Raw genomic sequence first — 17,902 nt, 5'->3', positions numbered from 1 at the left:
ATAGACAGAGCACAGAGGATTTTTTAGGACAGTGAAACTATCCTGTACCACACTACAGTGGTGAATACATGTCATTACACACTTGTCCAAATCCATGGAAGGTACGAGCCCAAGAGTGGACCCTAATGTAAACTACAGACTCTGGGTGATAATGATGCATCAATGTAGTTCGATCCATTGCAATAAAAGAACCATTATGGTGCAAAGTGTTGGTAGTGGGGGAGGTTGTGCATGCGTTGAGGAGAGAAGGGGTATATTATGGGAACTCTATGTAGTTTCCACTCAATTTTGTTATAAAAACTGTTCTAGAAATTAAATTCACTAATTAAAAAAAAAAAAGGCCAGGCGGAGGAAGAAGGAAAGAAGGAAAGCAGGCAGGCTAGAAGGAAGGAAGGAAGGAAGGAAGGAAGGAAGGAAGGAAGGAAGAGAGGGAGGGGAGGGGAGGGGAGGAAGAGAAAGGATAGAGTTGGGGAGAAAGGAGGAGAGAGATGCCTGAATTCACAGTCCCCGAGAGAGGACCTTGCTTCTCAGAGGGTGGCACCTCACCTGGGTGGGACTCTGTTGGAAAAGTCCAGATCCCTGAACATGGTTCAGATGGAGAAAGTTTAGACAAGAAGAAATGTGGAGTTTTAATAAGGAAGACCCTGGTACAAGCGGGTGGGAGCCTGAGCATTGTGATGGAGAAAATTATAAAGATTATTGAAAGATACCATATGCTTTCACTTATATGTGAAATCTAAAAAACAAAACAAATAAACAAACAGAAACAGACTCATAAATACAAAGAACAAACTGGTGGTTGCCAGAGGGGAGGGGGATGGGGGATGGGCAAAAGAAGCGAAGGGGATTAAGAGGTACAAACTTGCAGTTATAAAATAAATAAGTTATGAGGATCAAAAGTAAAACATAAGGAATATAGTCAATAATAGCATAATAACTTTGCATGGTGACAGATGGTAACTACACTACACTTATTGTAGTGAGCATTTTGGTATGTATATAAATGTTGAATCACTATGTTGTACACCTGAAACTAATATAATATTGTATGTCAACTATACTTCAATTTTTAAAAATAGAAAATAACTTTACCAAAGGCATTAAAGAAAATCTAAATAAATGAAGCTAGACATCTTGTTCATGGATTAAGACTCAATATTTTAAATATATCAATTCTCCTAACGTGATCCAAATCAAAATCTCAACGAAATTTTTTTATGACACTTGACAAGCTGATTCTAAAATTTATACAGAAATATAAAGGGCCACGAATTTCCAGAAGATTCCCAAAGAACAAGGCGAGAGAACTTGCCCTATCGGACAGCAAGCAAGAAATAGAACTACACACACGTGGACGGTTGATGCATGAAGGAGATAATACTGCAGATCACTGGCAAAAAGATGAACTTTCCAATAAATGGATTTGGGACAATTAGACCCCTACCTCACACCATACACAAAAAGCAGTGACCAAAGAGGAAAACACTTTGTTTAAATACTAATTAAAATTAGGTATTGTACTGCTGTTCATTAAAACACCCTACAAATCAATAAGAAAAAGACAAACAGCACACAAATGGGTGAATGGCTTCAACAGGTGCTTCACAGAAGAGAACATTCAATCAACAAACACATGAAAAGATGCTCAATCTCATTGGTAATCATTCGAATGGAAATTCAAATTAAAATCACTTTGCTATATCATCATCTAACCACCAGGTTGGAAAAGAAAATGTAAATACTAAATGTTAACAAGTATGTAGAAGTATAAATCAGTACAACCACTTTGGAAAATGACTTGGCCTTCCCTAGTATAGTTTAAGAGGCGCATCTACTCAATGCCAAGGATTTCATTCTGGAGAAACTCTTGCACCGGGGTACTAAAATGAGCTGAGCAACACTATTTCCGTTCCTGTGCCTCTACTTCCCCCAGACCAGGCTAGGTGAGTTTGTCTCCCAGGTCCCTCCTGAGCCAGTGCTCTAGGGGAGAGCTGATTCTCCACCACTAAGGGCTCTTACCTCTATAAGAGGGCTTCCCCAAGACTCCCCCAAATCCCTGCCTCCCCATGTACCCTGGGGCAACACAACCCACTGGTCAATTTTGCAAACTTTACTTCTTTCTAACCTCTTTAGGGAAGGTGTGGCCCTCAGACCCAGACCCCAAGGCAAATCCTTTCCCACTTAGACCTCTGCTTCCTCCTCTATAACATAGAGCAGCAAGAGCTCATGTTCCATAGGGTGTCTGGGAGGCTGCAGTGAGTTGGACTCAGCAGGGGCTGGGCAGGGAGTGAGCTGGGGGCGGGGGTTGGGAGCTCCATGGGAGGAAGTCACCCCCTGTCCTCAGGATGCACTCCTCCCTTCTGTCTTACCTGGACCTCCATTTCCTCCATCCAGGCTGTGCCTTTCTCTGAGTCTAATTCAACTCATCTTTGCAGAAGCCCTCCTCTACCTCCAGCCCATGAAGATTTCTCTCTTCCCTAAGCTTCCCATCTATCAGCAGCTCAACAGATATTTCCCAGAAGCTCATCACATAGAAGGCCACATTCCTGGTATTGGAGAAACTGTGGGGAACTTAACAGCCCCAGCTCCTGATGGGGAGGTTGCTCAGGCAGTCATGTAGCGGGAGGAGGGCAGGGAGACCACCCTGTAACCAGCTCACCCTCAGTAACCAGCACAGCATCCGGCACGTAGTAAGTGCTCAATAAATAATGGTTGACCATCAAACCAAACAACTGGGATACAGTCAGACTGCACGAACTCAAGCATCTAGGCTGATGCACATGGGTTCTGACAGATACACGCAATCATACGTGTGTGTGACCATGAACACTGACACGCTAAACATCCACCTGCACACACACAGTCATAGTCCCAATGCCTGGGCCCACTCCAGCCAGCATCCTAACGCACATGAACACTGCCTCCCACACAAAGCTCATTTATTTTGATTTATGAATATTACAAAAATAAACCTGAGCGTCTTCTTGGGATTCTCTGATCCTGACACAGGTCCCCACGATATTGCTTTTCTGCTCCTGGTTACCTGAAATTAGCAGAGTAATTCGGAATCTGCATCTTTATTTAAAAGAAAAAACTGTAGATGCAGAATTATAAAAATTTAATATGCTCCCAGGAAAATGAAAAATGAGAGGTTGTGATCTCGTCTAACACTTTCAAATGTGTTTATTAATTCATGTTTTAAATCATAAGTTTCATTCGGTGAGAGCCATGCACAGCAATAAGCCTGTTTTAAAATATTAATGAATAAACAATATTTCTCTATTGAAATATAACATGCTTCTTTGAACAATGGACCACCAGTAATAAATCAAAACCAGGAGAAAATTGCATTTCATATTTAATACAAGTTGAACTCTGCCTTTTTATAAATGATATCTTTTTTGTTTAATTGGCGTCAGTTCAGATCTAGCAGATTGCTAATAAAATTCTGGATTTCCATATTTAATGATGCGTATACTTTCTGCTGAAATTTTACCAGGAAAAAGGAATCAGCCTTTTATTATCTCCTGAGATGGTGGTGAGAGGTGAGGCCAAGGCCTCCATCCAGCCTTGAGGGCGGCAGTGGGTGAGCCGGCCAGAGGGGGTGGGTTGAAGAGGCCGGGCCACTCCTAGGGACCCCACGTGGCAGCTGACACCCCCCCCCAATGACCCCTCTGCTGACCGGAAGTAATCATTCCAACAAGAAGGGCCACAGACTGGTGTCCCCTTCTGATCTGGGGCACTGTCTAACAATAACAACAAAAAGAAGAGAAGCCACTCCATCCCAAGGGCCATGTGTGCATCAGCTCATTAATCTTTATGATTATGGGGCACTGTCTAACAATAACAACAAAAAGAAGAGAAGCCACTCCATCCCAAGGGCCATGTGTGCATCAGCTCATTAATCTTTATGACAGCCCTAGGAGGAAGGTAGGAACAACATCTCCCCATTTTACAGGTGAGGAAACTGAGGCCACAGAGTAGAGTGAGGAGGTGACAGGCCCACAGACACACACAGCAGGTAAGTGGCAGGACTCAGCCTGACTCCAGGGCCCTAGCTCTTCATACTACAACATGCTGCCTTGAAGGAAATGAATGAATCCGAGTCTCAGAAGACCTGGTTTTTATCAACAGTGAATGAAGTGGGACACTGGCTGGAATGCAAGTGCAAATCACAGGACAGGATAAGGAAGAAGAGCTGGCCATGGTCCCAACTACACGCACGGCACTTCGCTGCACCACCTTGCTCCATCCCCCCGACAATGCTGGGAGGCAGGTGCTTGACAGCTAAGGAAACTGAGGCACAGGGAGGTTACACGACTTGCCCAAGGACACGCAGCCGGTATGAGGCAGAGCTGGACTCTACCCCAGGCAGTTTGACTCGGAGCCCGCATTCATGGGTGCTAAGCCATGGTGCTTTCCTAGCCATGGGGCCATGTTGAACCACCGGGCACCCATTTCTGTCTCTGTGATGGGGCCAGTAGCCACCGGGCTGTGAGGTGTGGCTCCTGGTGGTGCACTAGGTGGGGCACAGCTGGAAGCAGGCTCCATGCACATCGGCTGAGTCGGTGACAGCTGACTTCTCGGAGCTGAGAGATGGTTGGGTTGATTGTCGGTGGGGCTGGGTCGCTAGGCCCAGTGGGGATGAAGTGCTGGCCATTTGTTGTCCTGAGGTGCTTGTGGACTCAGCAGTCTTCCTGAAGGTGTCCCTGGGACCCCAGGGGGACAGGAGCCCATGGCTCTGATGGGGGGTGGTGGTGGTGGCACCTGTCTCCGTCTCTGCTCAGTTCCTGAGTCAGGCTCACCAATGGTGACTGTCCGTTGCATCAGAAAGAGATACTTTGATAAGACAGCCAGGCACAAAGGGTTAAAAACGTGACTTTTGGCTTCAGGCACCCCCAGACTGGTGTTCCAGCTCTGTGTGTCTTTGGCCAAGTGGCTTCAGTTTCCTTTTCTACAAAGTGGAGGTGATAGCCAGACTTGCTCTCGAGGCTGCTGTGAGGGTTTGGAGAGCGAGCCTGGGGAGCAAGAGAGCAAGACTTCTCGTCGCTTCTCTGACAGCTCTGCTCGCCGTGCCCCCTGGTCTCTGCACATGCTTGTCCCTTGCCTGGTCCCCCCTTCCCTGAAGCTGCCCCACCCCCCACCCCTCACGCCTGTCCTCCTAATCCTCTCTTCCTGAAGTCCCTGCCTGATCATCCAGTGGGGATGCCGAGCCTGGAGCCTGGCTCTGTCAGAGGGTGCAGCAGTCTGGGTTCAGCCTTAAAGGATGGGCATCCATCGGGGAGACAGGGTACAGCAACAACATTCCAAGAAGAGAGAACAAGGAAACTCGGACTCAAAAGGTGACGTCCCTCGTCCAAGGTCACACAGCTGGTGGGAGGCAGACCCAAGGTGGGGTTGGAGACCTGCTCACCCTGACTGGCTGTGTGGACAGTGGGCTAAGTGGCCAGGGGCTGGAGCTAAGCTGGACAGCGCCTGGGACCTGCACTCACCCACGGGGCACAGGTGGGACTCCGCCGGTAACAGAGAACGTGCGGGACACGTGCCCCAGGCCCCGTGCTCAGCACTTCTCGTTCATCATGACGGCTGCCCTCCCGGGTCCGCTTGCTTCCATTAGTTACGGTGCCAGGCCCGGCCGAGCCCCAGTATGTGGCTCTTCCTGTCCCTCGTGCCCAACCCTGTGGTCCATAGACACAGATAGGACCACCTGGAGCCTGTGACACATCTTGTACACACCGCAGGGCACACATACTCAGGTGGCCTGGGCGACGGAGGCACAGGTGGGAGAGTTGCAAGCTCTGACGGGTGGAGGTAGATGACTCACCTTGTCCCCCAGAAGGGACCTCCCCCTGGAGGCTGGTGGCCCAGGTTCACAGGAGCCTCTCTCCGTCCCGCTGCAAGTGGCTGCTGGGAGGGGTCTCATGGGGCTCTCACAGGGCCACCTCCAGCTCTGCGGGAGATCGTGGACAGGTGGTGGTACCTCGTGGAGCCTCAGATTGCCTGGCACGTGGGGCTCTGTGGGCATTAAATAGGATACTATACAGAAAGCACCTGGCCAAGGGCCGGTCCACAGGAGGTGCTCGATAAACTGCAGCTGTCAGCCCAGCGAAGGCCCCGGGCTCATGGCACCGACACATCTTTCACGCCTAAAACACCTCTCCGCGTGGGAGACTCGTCCACACCGGAAGGGCCCTACTCTAGAACACTGCTCTCCCGCCCCCACTTCCGGCCGGGGAATGGCACAGGCCGCTGCTCAAGTCTGGGGTTACGGGGAAGTTCTAACCTTGTTTGCAAGGCCACACGGCTCATGCGCCGCTGTGCACACGGCTAATCCCTGTCCAGCATTAGCTGCTCGGGCATTTAGGCTCCAGAAACTCTCGAACATACCTGTATTCCCACCTGAGCACACCTGTGCCCGTGTGCATCTTACTGTATTATATGCGTGGACAGGCCCCTTAGCCTGTGATTGGGTGTGATTTTCTTCGATTGACCGCTGTTATTTTCTTTGTTCTTGTGAATAACCGGGTTGTGGGATCCTCATTTCTCCACTCTTGGGGTTTGGAAACCTACCAACCTTTCTAATACCCGCACGAGCGTTTGCTGTCTGAACAAGGCCCAGGCCCAGGATCTTGGCTTCTCAAGGGCGAGCGACTGATTTCATTCATCTCTGGGTCCAACCCCTAAGCCATTGCTTGACCAAGAAGAGGTTATCTGATAAAAATCCATCAGATGAATATATTTCACCCAATTTGGAGTGAAACATAAGAAACTTAGGGCCCATGCCATGCCCCAGTTTCCTTCCCTATGAAGTGAGGATGCTTCTGCCCCCCTACAAAGGCATGAAGAGCAAAGAAGGGAAACGTGTGAGTGCTCCTCATCCAGCACATAGGAAAGAGACTGGGATCTTAATTTAGGCCTCCCCAGAATAAAGCCTCAGGCTCACCTATTTCCTTCAAGTGTTGTTCGTCTGCTCGAGAATCTCCAACAAGCACTGGCATGTGCCTCTCAACCATGTCAGACTGGCCTGACGTAAAAGCTGAGATGCTTCTTAGGAAGTGTGTGTTTCTGGGTATCAAAGAAGATGTATTTGTGTGTGCACATGTCAGGTTTCCACAGGATATTTTTGCAAAACCACATAGCATAGAGATTGTTTTATGTACAAAGATAAGAAAGGCTGACCCATAAGCTAATTGAATCATGCAAATAACTACTTAGCCACGGGAGAGATTCCTACAGACAGGCTGAGAGCCCACATGAGGGAGGACAGCTTTGGAGGGCAATCTATTTTATAAAGTTTACTCTCACGGTATAACCACCTCAAGATTAATGGGAATGGTGGCCCTAGACCTTGTTTTGCCTGGCTCTACCAACCGAAATAGTAAAAGTTGTATTTATCATAGACAATTTGCTGCAACTGATTAACATTAATCTGATTTCCTGAGTCAATTTCCTTGAGATATAGTAAACAGGCCAACTACCTGCTATCCACTTCTTCTATTGTAAAGATTTAGGTATTCGCGACAGGGGTGTATGTAAACATAAGGGACTCCTAGCTATTTTAATAAAACAAAAACAACGTATCTCTCCCTAAGCCCTGAAACGAAGTGAAGGTGACAAGACTGGTTATTCTTTCAATAAATGATAAAAGGGTCTTTCCATCTAACAAGTGCCAGAGGCATCATCAGGTCAGGACAGGAGAGTGTGAGCTCCTGGGACAGAGAGACCTGGGTTCAAAGTGTGGCCCCTTGCTGTCCCAGCTCTGTCACAGAGCTCTGTGGCATTCACTTAACTTTTATGAGCTTTACTTTCCTAACCTCTGCCAGCGGGGTAATACCTTCCTTGTAGCGTTCTTAGAACACAGGGATCAAGGGCACCTGGGTGGCTCAGTCGTTAAGCGTCTGCCTTTGGCTCAGGTCATGATCCCAGGGTCTTGGGATCGAGTCCCACATCGGGCTCCCTGCTCGGCGGGAAGCCTGCTTCTCCCTCTCCCACTCCCCCTGCTTGTGTTCCTGCTCTCACTATCTCTCTCTCTGTCAAATAAATAAATAAAATCTTTAAAAAAAAAAAAAAGAACACAGGGATCAAGGGAGGACACGTAACAACGGTCCAGGAGCTGGCCAGGATCGCGCACAGAGAGAGCAGTCCATCGGTAGGGACTCTTCCTCCATCCCCTGCTTTCCCGTCATTTCCAAGCTCCTCTGTGACGGTCCCACCTTGACACGCCCCGGCCCGCTTCCGGGCAGGCTTTCCTGCGTTGCCTGCCCTGGCAGGTTCCCGTGGCGGTGGAGTTAAGGCATTGCAACATTGAATCATGAAAGCAAAAAGTTTATTCATGTTTGAAACTACATAGAGCTACCACGAGGAAGACTTTTTCAATCCAGGGTGTAATCCAGTTAGAAAGGAACACGAAACATTTTTAATACATTAGAATCACCACCACAAATTATTTTCATGACTCAATCAGTTTCAGAATTGCATACAATACAAAAAGAGAGGAAGGAGAGGGGGCCCCAGCGCACAGGGTGAAATATACAGTACCGAATACTGGACTCTGAATGCATCACAATCGGCGCCGCTTTTTTTTCTTTTTTTCTTTTTTGCATGTATTAGTAACAAGATGAAGAACATTCAAAATGCTTTCTCAGTATTTACAACAGTTCTACTGATCCTGTGTTCATTGAAGACCCAATGTTTCCACTCTCGGTTTTTTAAAAGTTGCAAATGCAACCCTGATTTTTTTTTTTCTTTTAAAAGATTACAATGTACATTACATTTTATGAAGGGAAACAAAGAGTTAATTACAAGATGCAAAAAGGTAAGAAAGAGACAAACTACAGCGTGAGTATTGTTCAGAGGTAGTAAGTGAGCACTCTAAGCTACAGAACATGTTGAAATTCTATTGGTTTGTATGAGTTCGCATGAGGTAATAAAGCTGTGTTTTGATTGGTGAGATGTATAAATACTCTTTTGCTACACTATATACAACACTCCAGAGAGCAGGGCCCTTGTGGATGCCCAGAGGACGTAGCAAACCTTGACAAGCCCGTGCAGCACCCAGCGCACACCGTACAACCCCAGATGGATCTCGTGTTCATCTCTATCAGCAGCAAGTATTCTTCATCTCGCAGAACAATCTGGATCCATAATTTAATTACCGAGCAGACTCTGGACTCAGAGAGAAAAGATGCTACCAGTCTCTGATCTAATTATAACACAAGAGATCGAAACACAAACGTGACCAGGAAGATTCTTAAACAAACCATGGTTAACAGAGATAGCCAAACAGCTCCCTTATTCCAACCCCATTAGCGATATGAAAGAAAGACAATCAAAGTCTGCGATGGAAATATGCAAGAAATTCAATTTAGGTGAGGTGAATCTTTGCATCTGCTTTAACGATTGAGGTTTAGCATACATTGTACTTTTTACCCTTAAGGCCAAGTAATTGGCAACTGTGAGACCATTAATGTAAAATATTGATAATAAATTATGATAAAATAGCTACAGGACTGTCAACAATGTTAAATCTTGGCCTAATTGGATAAAGTGCTTTTTTAACATTGTGTGTTTTTAAGTATAAATACAAATGATTATGATTCCTTAAAAAACTGATTTACCAAGTTCTCTAATAAGACAAGGTTTTACAGTAAAGCTGTAGATGGTGGGCTACAAAAACGCTTTCCTTTTCCTCCTATTGCTCTGAATGCACTTATCAAGGCATGTCAGCTCAGGGAAAAGTGTTGCCAGAGATTAGTTAGAGGTATCAGAGTGCACGCTTCCTGGGCCTTCTGTAGGCGAAGTCACAGAAGATGGAGTTGTTGCGTCCTGCCAGCCTCCATTAGCCTGAAAGGAGAAATACAGTTCAACGGGTGCACGTCTCCATATTAATTCTACTCCCCAATTTAAAATACCCAGCTGACAACATGAGAGCAAAGCTACATTAGCAAAATGTATTTTCTAAACCCACTTTGGCAGGAGTTTGAAGCATGTGTTAAAGTGGGATTAAATGCATGTAAAACAAATCCATCCCACCAAGTAAAGTCTTGGCAATAAATCAGCTCGCTGAAGGAGGCCTTCAGCGAGCCTCAAGCTGGCACGCGGCTCGGCCTTTGATTTGCTGTAAAAATAAAGTGACTCAGAAAGAAATCTTTTAAGAAGGGAGCAGTGGAGAAGCTCAGTGTGATGCCTCAGCCAGACCTTGGGCTCCACGAAGTATAAACTTCAGGCCGGCTTAATCCTTGTTTCCATAGAGAAGAGGCTGCCCACCCTCTATCCACATACGCCTGGCGGCCTGCTACTGTAACCCTTGGAAAATGAAGGCCAGAATTTCCCTCCAAATAGCATCTTCTGGAATGAAAACGCATGAACTGTGGAGGGGCACACTATTCAAATCTGTATTCCAATTATCTCTAGCTGGAGCTCCTATTTGGGATGTTGCTACCGCTCTTCACATGCCGCTGGCCCTTCCTGCCTCAGACCTGCCTCGGCAGTAACAGTGCTCAGAAACAAATTCGCCTATGTCTTGGCCCATAGAGGCAATTGCTGAAATCAATGTCTGATCAGATTTCTGCTGTGGCAGACAGCTTGTCGCTACATATTTTTATGTCAGTCAAGAAGAGGGAGGTGCTGGGCTTGTGAGTTGGGGAACACTGAGTGGAAGTGACGGGGCGGGCCTTTCTGGAGAGGAGGCGAGGGGGAGCTGGCTGACACCCAGTGCTTGCGGCTCAGACCAGCCTCCTGCTGTGCTGTCCCCACACCAGTGTCGGGGTGGGGCGCGAGGTCCCCCTGCCTCCTTCACCTCCGTCCGCGACTTCTTTTGTGAGTCCATCTAACATGCCTTCTCGGAGGCCTGTGCCCCTAGGGCCGTGGGAACTCCGCCTCGAGTCCCAGCCCGGATACGGCTATTGGGTGAGCTTTGTGCTTGGTGGGCTTGTCCCTTTCTCCCATGGCCACTGTTCTTGGAGAGTGCCGTCTTCTCTTCTGATTGACTGCTCCGTGCTGCCCTGACGGCACCTTTCCTCCCTCTAGGACCAAGAGAAAGGGAGGGGAGGGGGGGCCAAACGACCCGGCAGGGATGACCAGAGCCAAGGGAAACGGATTTTCCAGGCTTGAGGTGTATCAAATTCCGGCTAGGAGAAAGATAATGCCATGGCGATGCATTCCCAAAGCCTCGGCTGTGCAGGCTGGATGGTGATATGCTCACGTGTGCTGGTGGGGCTCTAAGGCATCCTCTTCTCTATCTAAACGGTAAGCTGTTTTTACCCCTCAGGTATGAAAATCTACTTAGAAAAAGAAAAACTCTTACACAGATACAAGTCTAAAGATATTCCATCTGAAGTAAACATCATTCCTCTTTTATCCAAATTTATAAACAACAAATGTACAATATTTTTACCCAGCGTGGCAGCTGGAAGAGAGGCTGTCAGCAAGCATTCTTTTTTTCGAAATAAATTAATCCTTCCTCTGGTGGTTTGAGATTATGCACTGTATTATACAACAGCGCCTTATCAAGCCTCATCAGTGAAGATGGAATTCATGTCTGTAAAATGCTGCAGGCAATCACAGTTTCATATTTTATCATGTTGATAAGGATATCGCACATTCTCTGAAGCATTTCAAAACACTTAAATGAAAAAGGAGAAATGCAACTAAAAGGCTTTTTATATGGTTTGTTGTGGGTTATTATGAGTTATTTATAAACCCAAAAAGAAAGATTTGACATTTCAAATGTAAAAGATTTGAGTATTTAATGGTCCTTTCTTCCCTTTACAATTGAATATCCTCAATCACTTTTTCAATCATTAATATTTACTCTCACAGCAAGCCAAGGCCCTAAAATGGTAGAATTTTGTCCACTTTCCTCCTGACTCCACCACCATGCTTTGGGCAGTTCGTTTCCTCCCTAAGTCTGGAATCCCAGATCCTGTCCACCACTGCCCTCCCCAGCTCCACCCTGATGACCTGACCCCTCCCTCCCCACCCCCCCGCCCAGCTCCCTTTCCAGACCTGTACGTTCTGCCATTTTCCATCCATGTCAGTGTGGGGTAAAAGTAAAGTTTTGGCGAATTGGTTACACAAGCTAAAATGATTTCCTCCATAATTAAAAAGAAAATTGAGAGGCCACTAAAAGTGCTGAACATGTTTTGCATCCCACATAGACAATGCAGCCAGATTGCTCTTAGGAACAGAATTCTTTGTTTAGTTTGGCCTGTTGATCTGTCTGGGGCCCTCCAAGGTTGTCCCCTTCACTTGGGCTGTGTTTGGGAATGTTTCCTGCTGCTTGATTCTAAGATAAATGACCTGCTTTGCACCATCTCCCTGGAACACAGCACAACCGGTAGGAGATGGCATCTTAAAATGCTGGTGTTTGAGTCCCTATTATCGAACAGAATGCCAGCCACTTCTAAGGGCGTCTGGGTAACACTAAGTGTTTAGGTTCATAAAATGAAAGTGCAGAAAAAATGCTGCCTTCCCCACCTGGCAACAAGCTGAGAAGCCAAGTCAAATGGCCATTCATTTATTAGTCCCTGTTTACCTGACGCTGTCCCTACAGCTCTTCGAATCTGGTTCCCCAGGGTACTCACATTTAAATTATGTGGACTGTACAGTGAGTTTCCTCCAAGGCCATCACTGTAGCCTCCCGTCTGATTGATAACATGACGGAGGGTATCCACCTAGAAGTGAGACGAAACAAAATTCATCATCCCAAATCTATTAAAACATCATCATTTACAAAAGGAAACAATTTGAATTATGTGTGCCACGAGGGTTTAGCATCTTCAATGAGAGACAAATTTATCAATCAAATGTGACTGGGAGAATTTCAACAATTCTTTGCATATTTAAACTCACACATCTTTGTTTTTCATGCCAGCCCAACAATAACATCTTCATGGCAATGCAAACTTTCCATCTACATCAACGAAATGTGTGTGGCTGTGGGTGAAAACTACTTATAAATATGTATACTGGATCTCTCTCTCTCTCTCTCTCTCACACACACACACACACACACACACACACACCTAAACACATAAACACAAGTAGTTGCTCTCAATTAAGAGAATGAGAAAATATAATTTAAGAACTCAGGTTTGTTTTTTTTTATTCTGACTTTTAAAATTTCATAAATGATATAGTAATATGTTTTTAAACCATACATACATTGGCACACACAATTTGTTGTTGTTGCTGTTGTTATAAAAGTAAGATGCACCCAACCCTCTCCATGAGCTCAAGCCAGAGCCGAATGCATTCACAAAGTTTATCAGGTTTGAATCATCAAAAGTCACTGTTCACTTGACTTCTCATTAAATTAAATGGTGGGGCAGATGGGTCACATTTGGAAGCACCCAGCACAGGTTCTGCATGGATGTGCAGACCACTTCCATGGGGTAAGAGTATGGAGTTTTGAGCCCAAACCCTACCCTGCCAGAAAGGCCCCGGTTGGGGCATTTCTCCTACCTGTGATTGCACATTGGCTCCGACTTGGGACCCTTGGTAAGAATCCCCATTCAGACTCTGCATGTTCATGAACATGTCCCCAGAATTTGGGAGGTTAAAAGAACCAGAAGAACCTGGAAAGGAAAGAGTTAAGTAGCTGAATAACAGAGAGCTACACACATAATCCTCAAAGACCTAGAGGCAGGGAGAGGAGAAAAGGTGCAGAAGGGAAAGGTCGTGTACAACATAAAGCATTTCCAGATCTAAGAAGATGGAGAGTAACTCCAAAGAGGTAGGTCCTGTGATTCATTTTGCAGCTAGGAAAGTCCTACCAATGGGGAAGCCCAAATAAGAAACAAAGAGGAGATCAAAGTAAACAGAAAAACACCCAGCAGCTGGCCTGGAGCCACCCCCTTGTTTGCATTTCTCTCTAGGACTTGGTCATTAAATGAGCTCTTCACTGTCATTAACTGCCATGGTGGACAACTATGCGGAGAATAAACATTTTTTTGAAGCTCTTTCTTAGCCGTACCTTCTACCTAACTTTTATCGGTTCGTGTTTCATTAAAAAGAACAGGGAGTGAGGGGTCCGGGGCAAGGGAGGTGATGGGGGAGAGCTGGGGGGGGGGCGGGGGAAGAAAGACAACAAAACAAAGAAACAAAAATCCCTCACTTTCTGAAATTCTAAAGATATATGTAAAAGATCTCCTTAGAAAAGTGCCTTGAATTGCTTCCTGAGTCCATCTGCCTGGACTAGCTGCACATCGTTCACGGTTACTCAAGTTCCCTGTCATTTTAGATGTTTAGTTTCTAACTCCATCACAAATGTCACCTAAAATGTGGCCCAAATGTACCACAATATTGCAGAGAGTGCATCCATGTCTTAGGTACCACACCCCTCACGCTAACCACCTACCAAGTCAGCACAGGTGCTACACAAATGCCAAGAAGGACCGCAGACTGGAGTCTGCAGCTGTATTAGGTAGAAAGCACTGGTGTACCCCAGCATTCTAGCTTCATTACGCACAGCAACAGGTCACCTTCCCACTTCTATTTCCTTCATTCTTTGACAGACCACTATGGACCTTAAAATGACAGATGGAACAATATAGTTAAAATAATTATTAGTGATAGCGCTTGGCATAATTGCTGAATTAACAACCACTATGAAGTGTGAATAAAGGCTCCAGAATCTACCAGTAGCGAATAGCACTCATTATGAACAGTGGGTTTACGGACTCTGGCCATCCAGGCCCTGGAATAAGCCCTCGTTTTAATATACATCTTCCTTTATAACTCCACTGGGTCCTCAGTCTGGCTCCTGTGTCCTGGCCTGTGGGACCGGGTTTTGTGGCACAAGGCTGCCTGAGCCAGGCAGGGGGCGAGTGGCCAGTACGCACCAGAATTTGGCGTGGTGGGCGAATTGGTCTGGTTGTTCTGTACTGCTGCGGCTACTGCGTGCGCGGCTGTCACGGCTGTCTTTGCGGCATAGAGGTTGGCTTCCTCCTGAAACTTGCCGATATTCTTCTTGTACCTGATTCGTTTGTTGCCAAACCAGTTGGATACCTACAAATCACAGGGACATGAATGGAGGGGAAGAGAGGTCAAAGGGGGAAAAAGAGTCAACCTTCCAATAATAACCGTGGGACACCAAGGGGACACCTTGGGAGACACTCAGTTCTTAGCTTGCAATCACATCCTGCGGATCACGCATCATGGTTTTCGAGGTTCGCTTTTGCTTTTTGCAAACCTTGGCACTCAGAATAACACCACTACTTGCAGTTAGTCACAGTAACACCAAAAAGGACGGGAGCACTGTTCATAAAATGTATATATTGGTTGGTATATACTAATTGGTACATAGGTGATCAGTCCCCCTAAAAAGTAGCTGAAAGACTAAAGGGAACATTTGTTAAGTTAGATAAATAATAAATTTTTGTGAAGGAATGACTTCTTCTTTTTGGGTCTGGAACGATTTTGGCAGTTGGACAGTAGAATCATGTTTGGTCTGCTGAAAAGAGTAACATCAATTAATAATGGATGAACGATCCCTTTGTCCTCTGTCTTAGAAGGTTCTGTGTGTCTGCCAAGATGGCTGCTCACGCCCTGCCAGTTACCACACGAGAAGGTCACAACTTGAAATTCAAGGAATTCCAACAAGGCCAAATGCAAATATAGGGGAGCAGCTCTGATTTCATCAGGTGGAATATACTTATGTCTTTCACACGCTACTTATGATGTCAGCCTGTGCAAATGGAAGAGATTTCTAAAGAGGAACTTGGCAACAGGAAGAGTTCATCACATTTCACTGACAGCAAAACTTCAGCCCAAGACTCATTGCTCACAGTTACATGACGTGTTCAGGCACCTGAAGCTGAGCTATATAAAGAAACGAAAACCCACACAGCAGGTTATAAAAAGGTACCCACCTGCTATATAAAATGCTCTGACCTCCCTTTTGTTAAAGTAACAGTTTAAAAATTCTCTTCAATAATTTCTTAATAATCTGTCAAAGGGGCATGTTGCTGTGGTATCAGGCTGGGTGGGTCACTGTTTTATTCTGAACAGCTATTCAGAGGCCCGGAGGAACAATAAGGAGTCGCATGAGCCCTCCAACCCAATTTACACCAGTGGGCACGCTTATTGACCTTCTCTGCCAAGAGTTTAATTGCTTTGGAAATAGAACTCTCCTTCTTCAACTTATGGCACTCATCCTTCCAGAAGAAGCCAGAGAACCCTGGCAAAGAAGCCACGTGAGGAAGACAATGTTGGCCTTCCCGCTGCCCACGTGCTGTCTCATCCTGGGGAATCACCGTATGCACACGTATACACACGCAGGCACACTCACTAGGATCCATGCGGCAACCACGAGCATAGGTTCATCAGGCAGAAACAAGCCAAAACTCATCAGGAAGTAAATATGCTAGAGATCAGGACTTCCTAGCTGTTTCTGTTCCACTACTATTCCCCCACCCCACCCATTACGGACTATATATATCACTTCCTTTCTTCATATCAAATAGTAGTGGTTATAGGAACTGCCATTCAATGACTATCTCCCATGTGTCAAGCATTACGCAAAGCCCTTTGCATACCTTTTCTCATTTAATCTTAATCTCAAGGGCCAGGTGGCTGACTGAGGCGGTGATACAGGCATAACACCTGTCCCCAATCCAGTGGCCTTTTCTCTTTCCTTCTTCGATGTTTCAGCAGTGTCTGATATGCCAGGGTGTGTGTGTGTGTGTGTGTTCTCCGAAACTCAGCTCTTGGCCCTCTTCTCTCCTCTCCTTGAGCAATCTTCTCCACGTTAAGGATTTCAATCATTGTCTCTGTGTGGATGGCTCCCAGATTTCCATCTCTAGCCCTAACTTGTATGAATTTTGGTTCTTGATTTTAAAGATATTAACATATAAATGTTTTGCCACAACCTCCAACTCAATAGGTCTAAAATGGCATTCATGTGTCCTCTACACCTGCACCTCCTTCTGTTTTCTCTTTGTGTTCATAGCATCTCCACCTCTAGAGACATGGTACTTCCTACCTTACAAAGTCCCTGATTCCACCATTGGACGATTCCAACGGATATTCAGTTCGATCTGGTTCCCTCTCACTTCTAATCATTGGCCTTAGTTCCAACACCTAGATGGTGATAATATTAGGTTCTCAAACAGCCCTGAGGGACTGAACCCTACTAGGCCACTGGCCTTCTTTGCCTTCCCTTCTTTGAACCCCATATGCTTCGGGCAAGAGCACATGAGCATCGAGTAGGATGTGGCAGTGGGAGGAAGGGCCAGGGTAGTGTCCAGGTGAGGAGGCAATGAAGACTGGAACCAGGCAAAGCAGCAGTTATGGAGAGGGCAGCTATCACGGGGGAGGCATTGGCAGAATTTGCCACGGACCAGCTACACAGGTCGGGGGAGAGGGAGAAGCCAGAGATGATGCTGATGTGGGACCCAGGCCTCCAAGAACATGGAGACAGATGCTCTGGGAGGGATTTCTGCACCAGGAGAAGTCAGCCTCAGTGACTGTTAGGATCCATTCCCATACCAAAATTGTAGGACTCTAAAAACAAAAGTTCTGACTCAAGACTTTTCTGAAAAAGGACCATAAAGGTATCCTTTCTGATTATGCTGGCTAAAGCAAGTTCTCTCAGACCCTACCTCATGTTTCACAAGCACATTCTGAGCTCAGGAGACAGATCCAGAGAGCTGGTTCTCAAAAAGCTCCCTCAATATACATCACTCTAGTTTGTCTGAATAAGACTGGCAGGCCTTTGAAAGAGTTAAATATTGAATATATCTACAGTGCAAAGGGAGATATTCCTGGTTGAGAGGGAATTTGGCATTTCTTAAGTATAATTAATGAAAATTCCCCAACTCTGAATTTAGCAACAAAGGCCCATCTTCGAATTCTCCTCTTCTAAACAATTCTCTGTTGGATTCCGTACTTTGTAGTTAAT

The 17,902-nt window shown here is 46.0% G+C and overlaps 1 protein-coding gene across 2 annotated transcripts in view; it reads right to left on the bottom strand.

The window, feature by feature from the left end:
* Positions 1–8,309: 8,309 nt before the first annotated feature.
* Positions 8,310–17,902, bottom strand: part of PBX3 (PBX homeobox 3) — a 210,097-nt gene continuing 200,504 nt past the window's right edge. The window contains exons 6-9 of one of the 2 annotated variants that reach the window (XM_032418390.1): positions 14,844–15,009; positions 13,465–13,577; positions 12,585–12,674; positions 8,310–9,843 (exon numbers count right to left, since the gene is read on the bottom strand). In XM_032418390.1, the coding sequence (XP_032274281.1) occupies positions 9,751–9,843; positions 12,585–12,674; positions 13,465–13,577; positions 14,844–15,009 (462 nt within the window). In that variant the 3' untranslated portion in view covers positions 8,310–9,750. The remainder of the gene's footprint in view (positions 9,844–12,584; positions 12,675–13,464; positions 13,578–14,843; positions 15,010–17,902) is intronic. The other variant, XM_032418391.1, reaches the window with a different exon arrangement.

The sequence above is a fragment of the Phoca vitulina genome, unplaced genomic scaffold (genome assembly GCF_004348235.1).
Source record: "Phoca vitulina isolate PV1807 unplaced genomic scaffold, GSC_HSeal_1.0 scaffold21, whole genome shotgun sequence".
In the NCBI taxonomy this organism is placed as follows: domain Eukaryota; kingdom Metazoa; phylum Chordata; class Mammalia; order Carnivora; family Phocidae; genus Phoca; species Phoca vitulina.
Note: the sequence above shows the minus strand (reverse complement) of the source record. Positions and strands in the feature narration are given on the sequence as shown.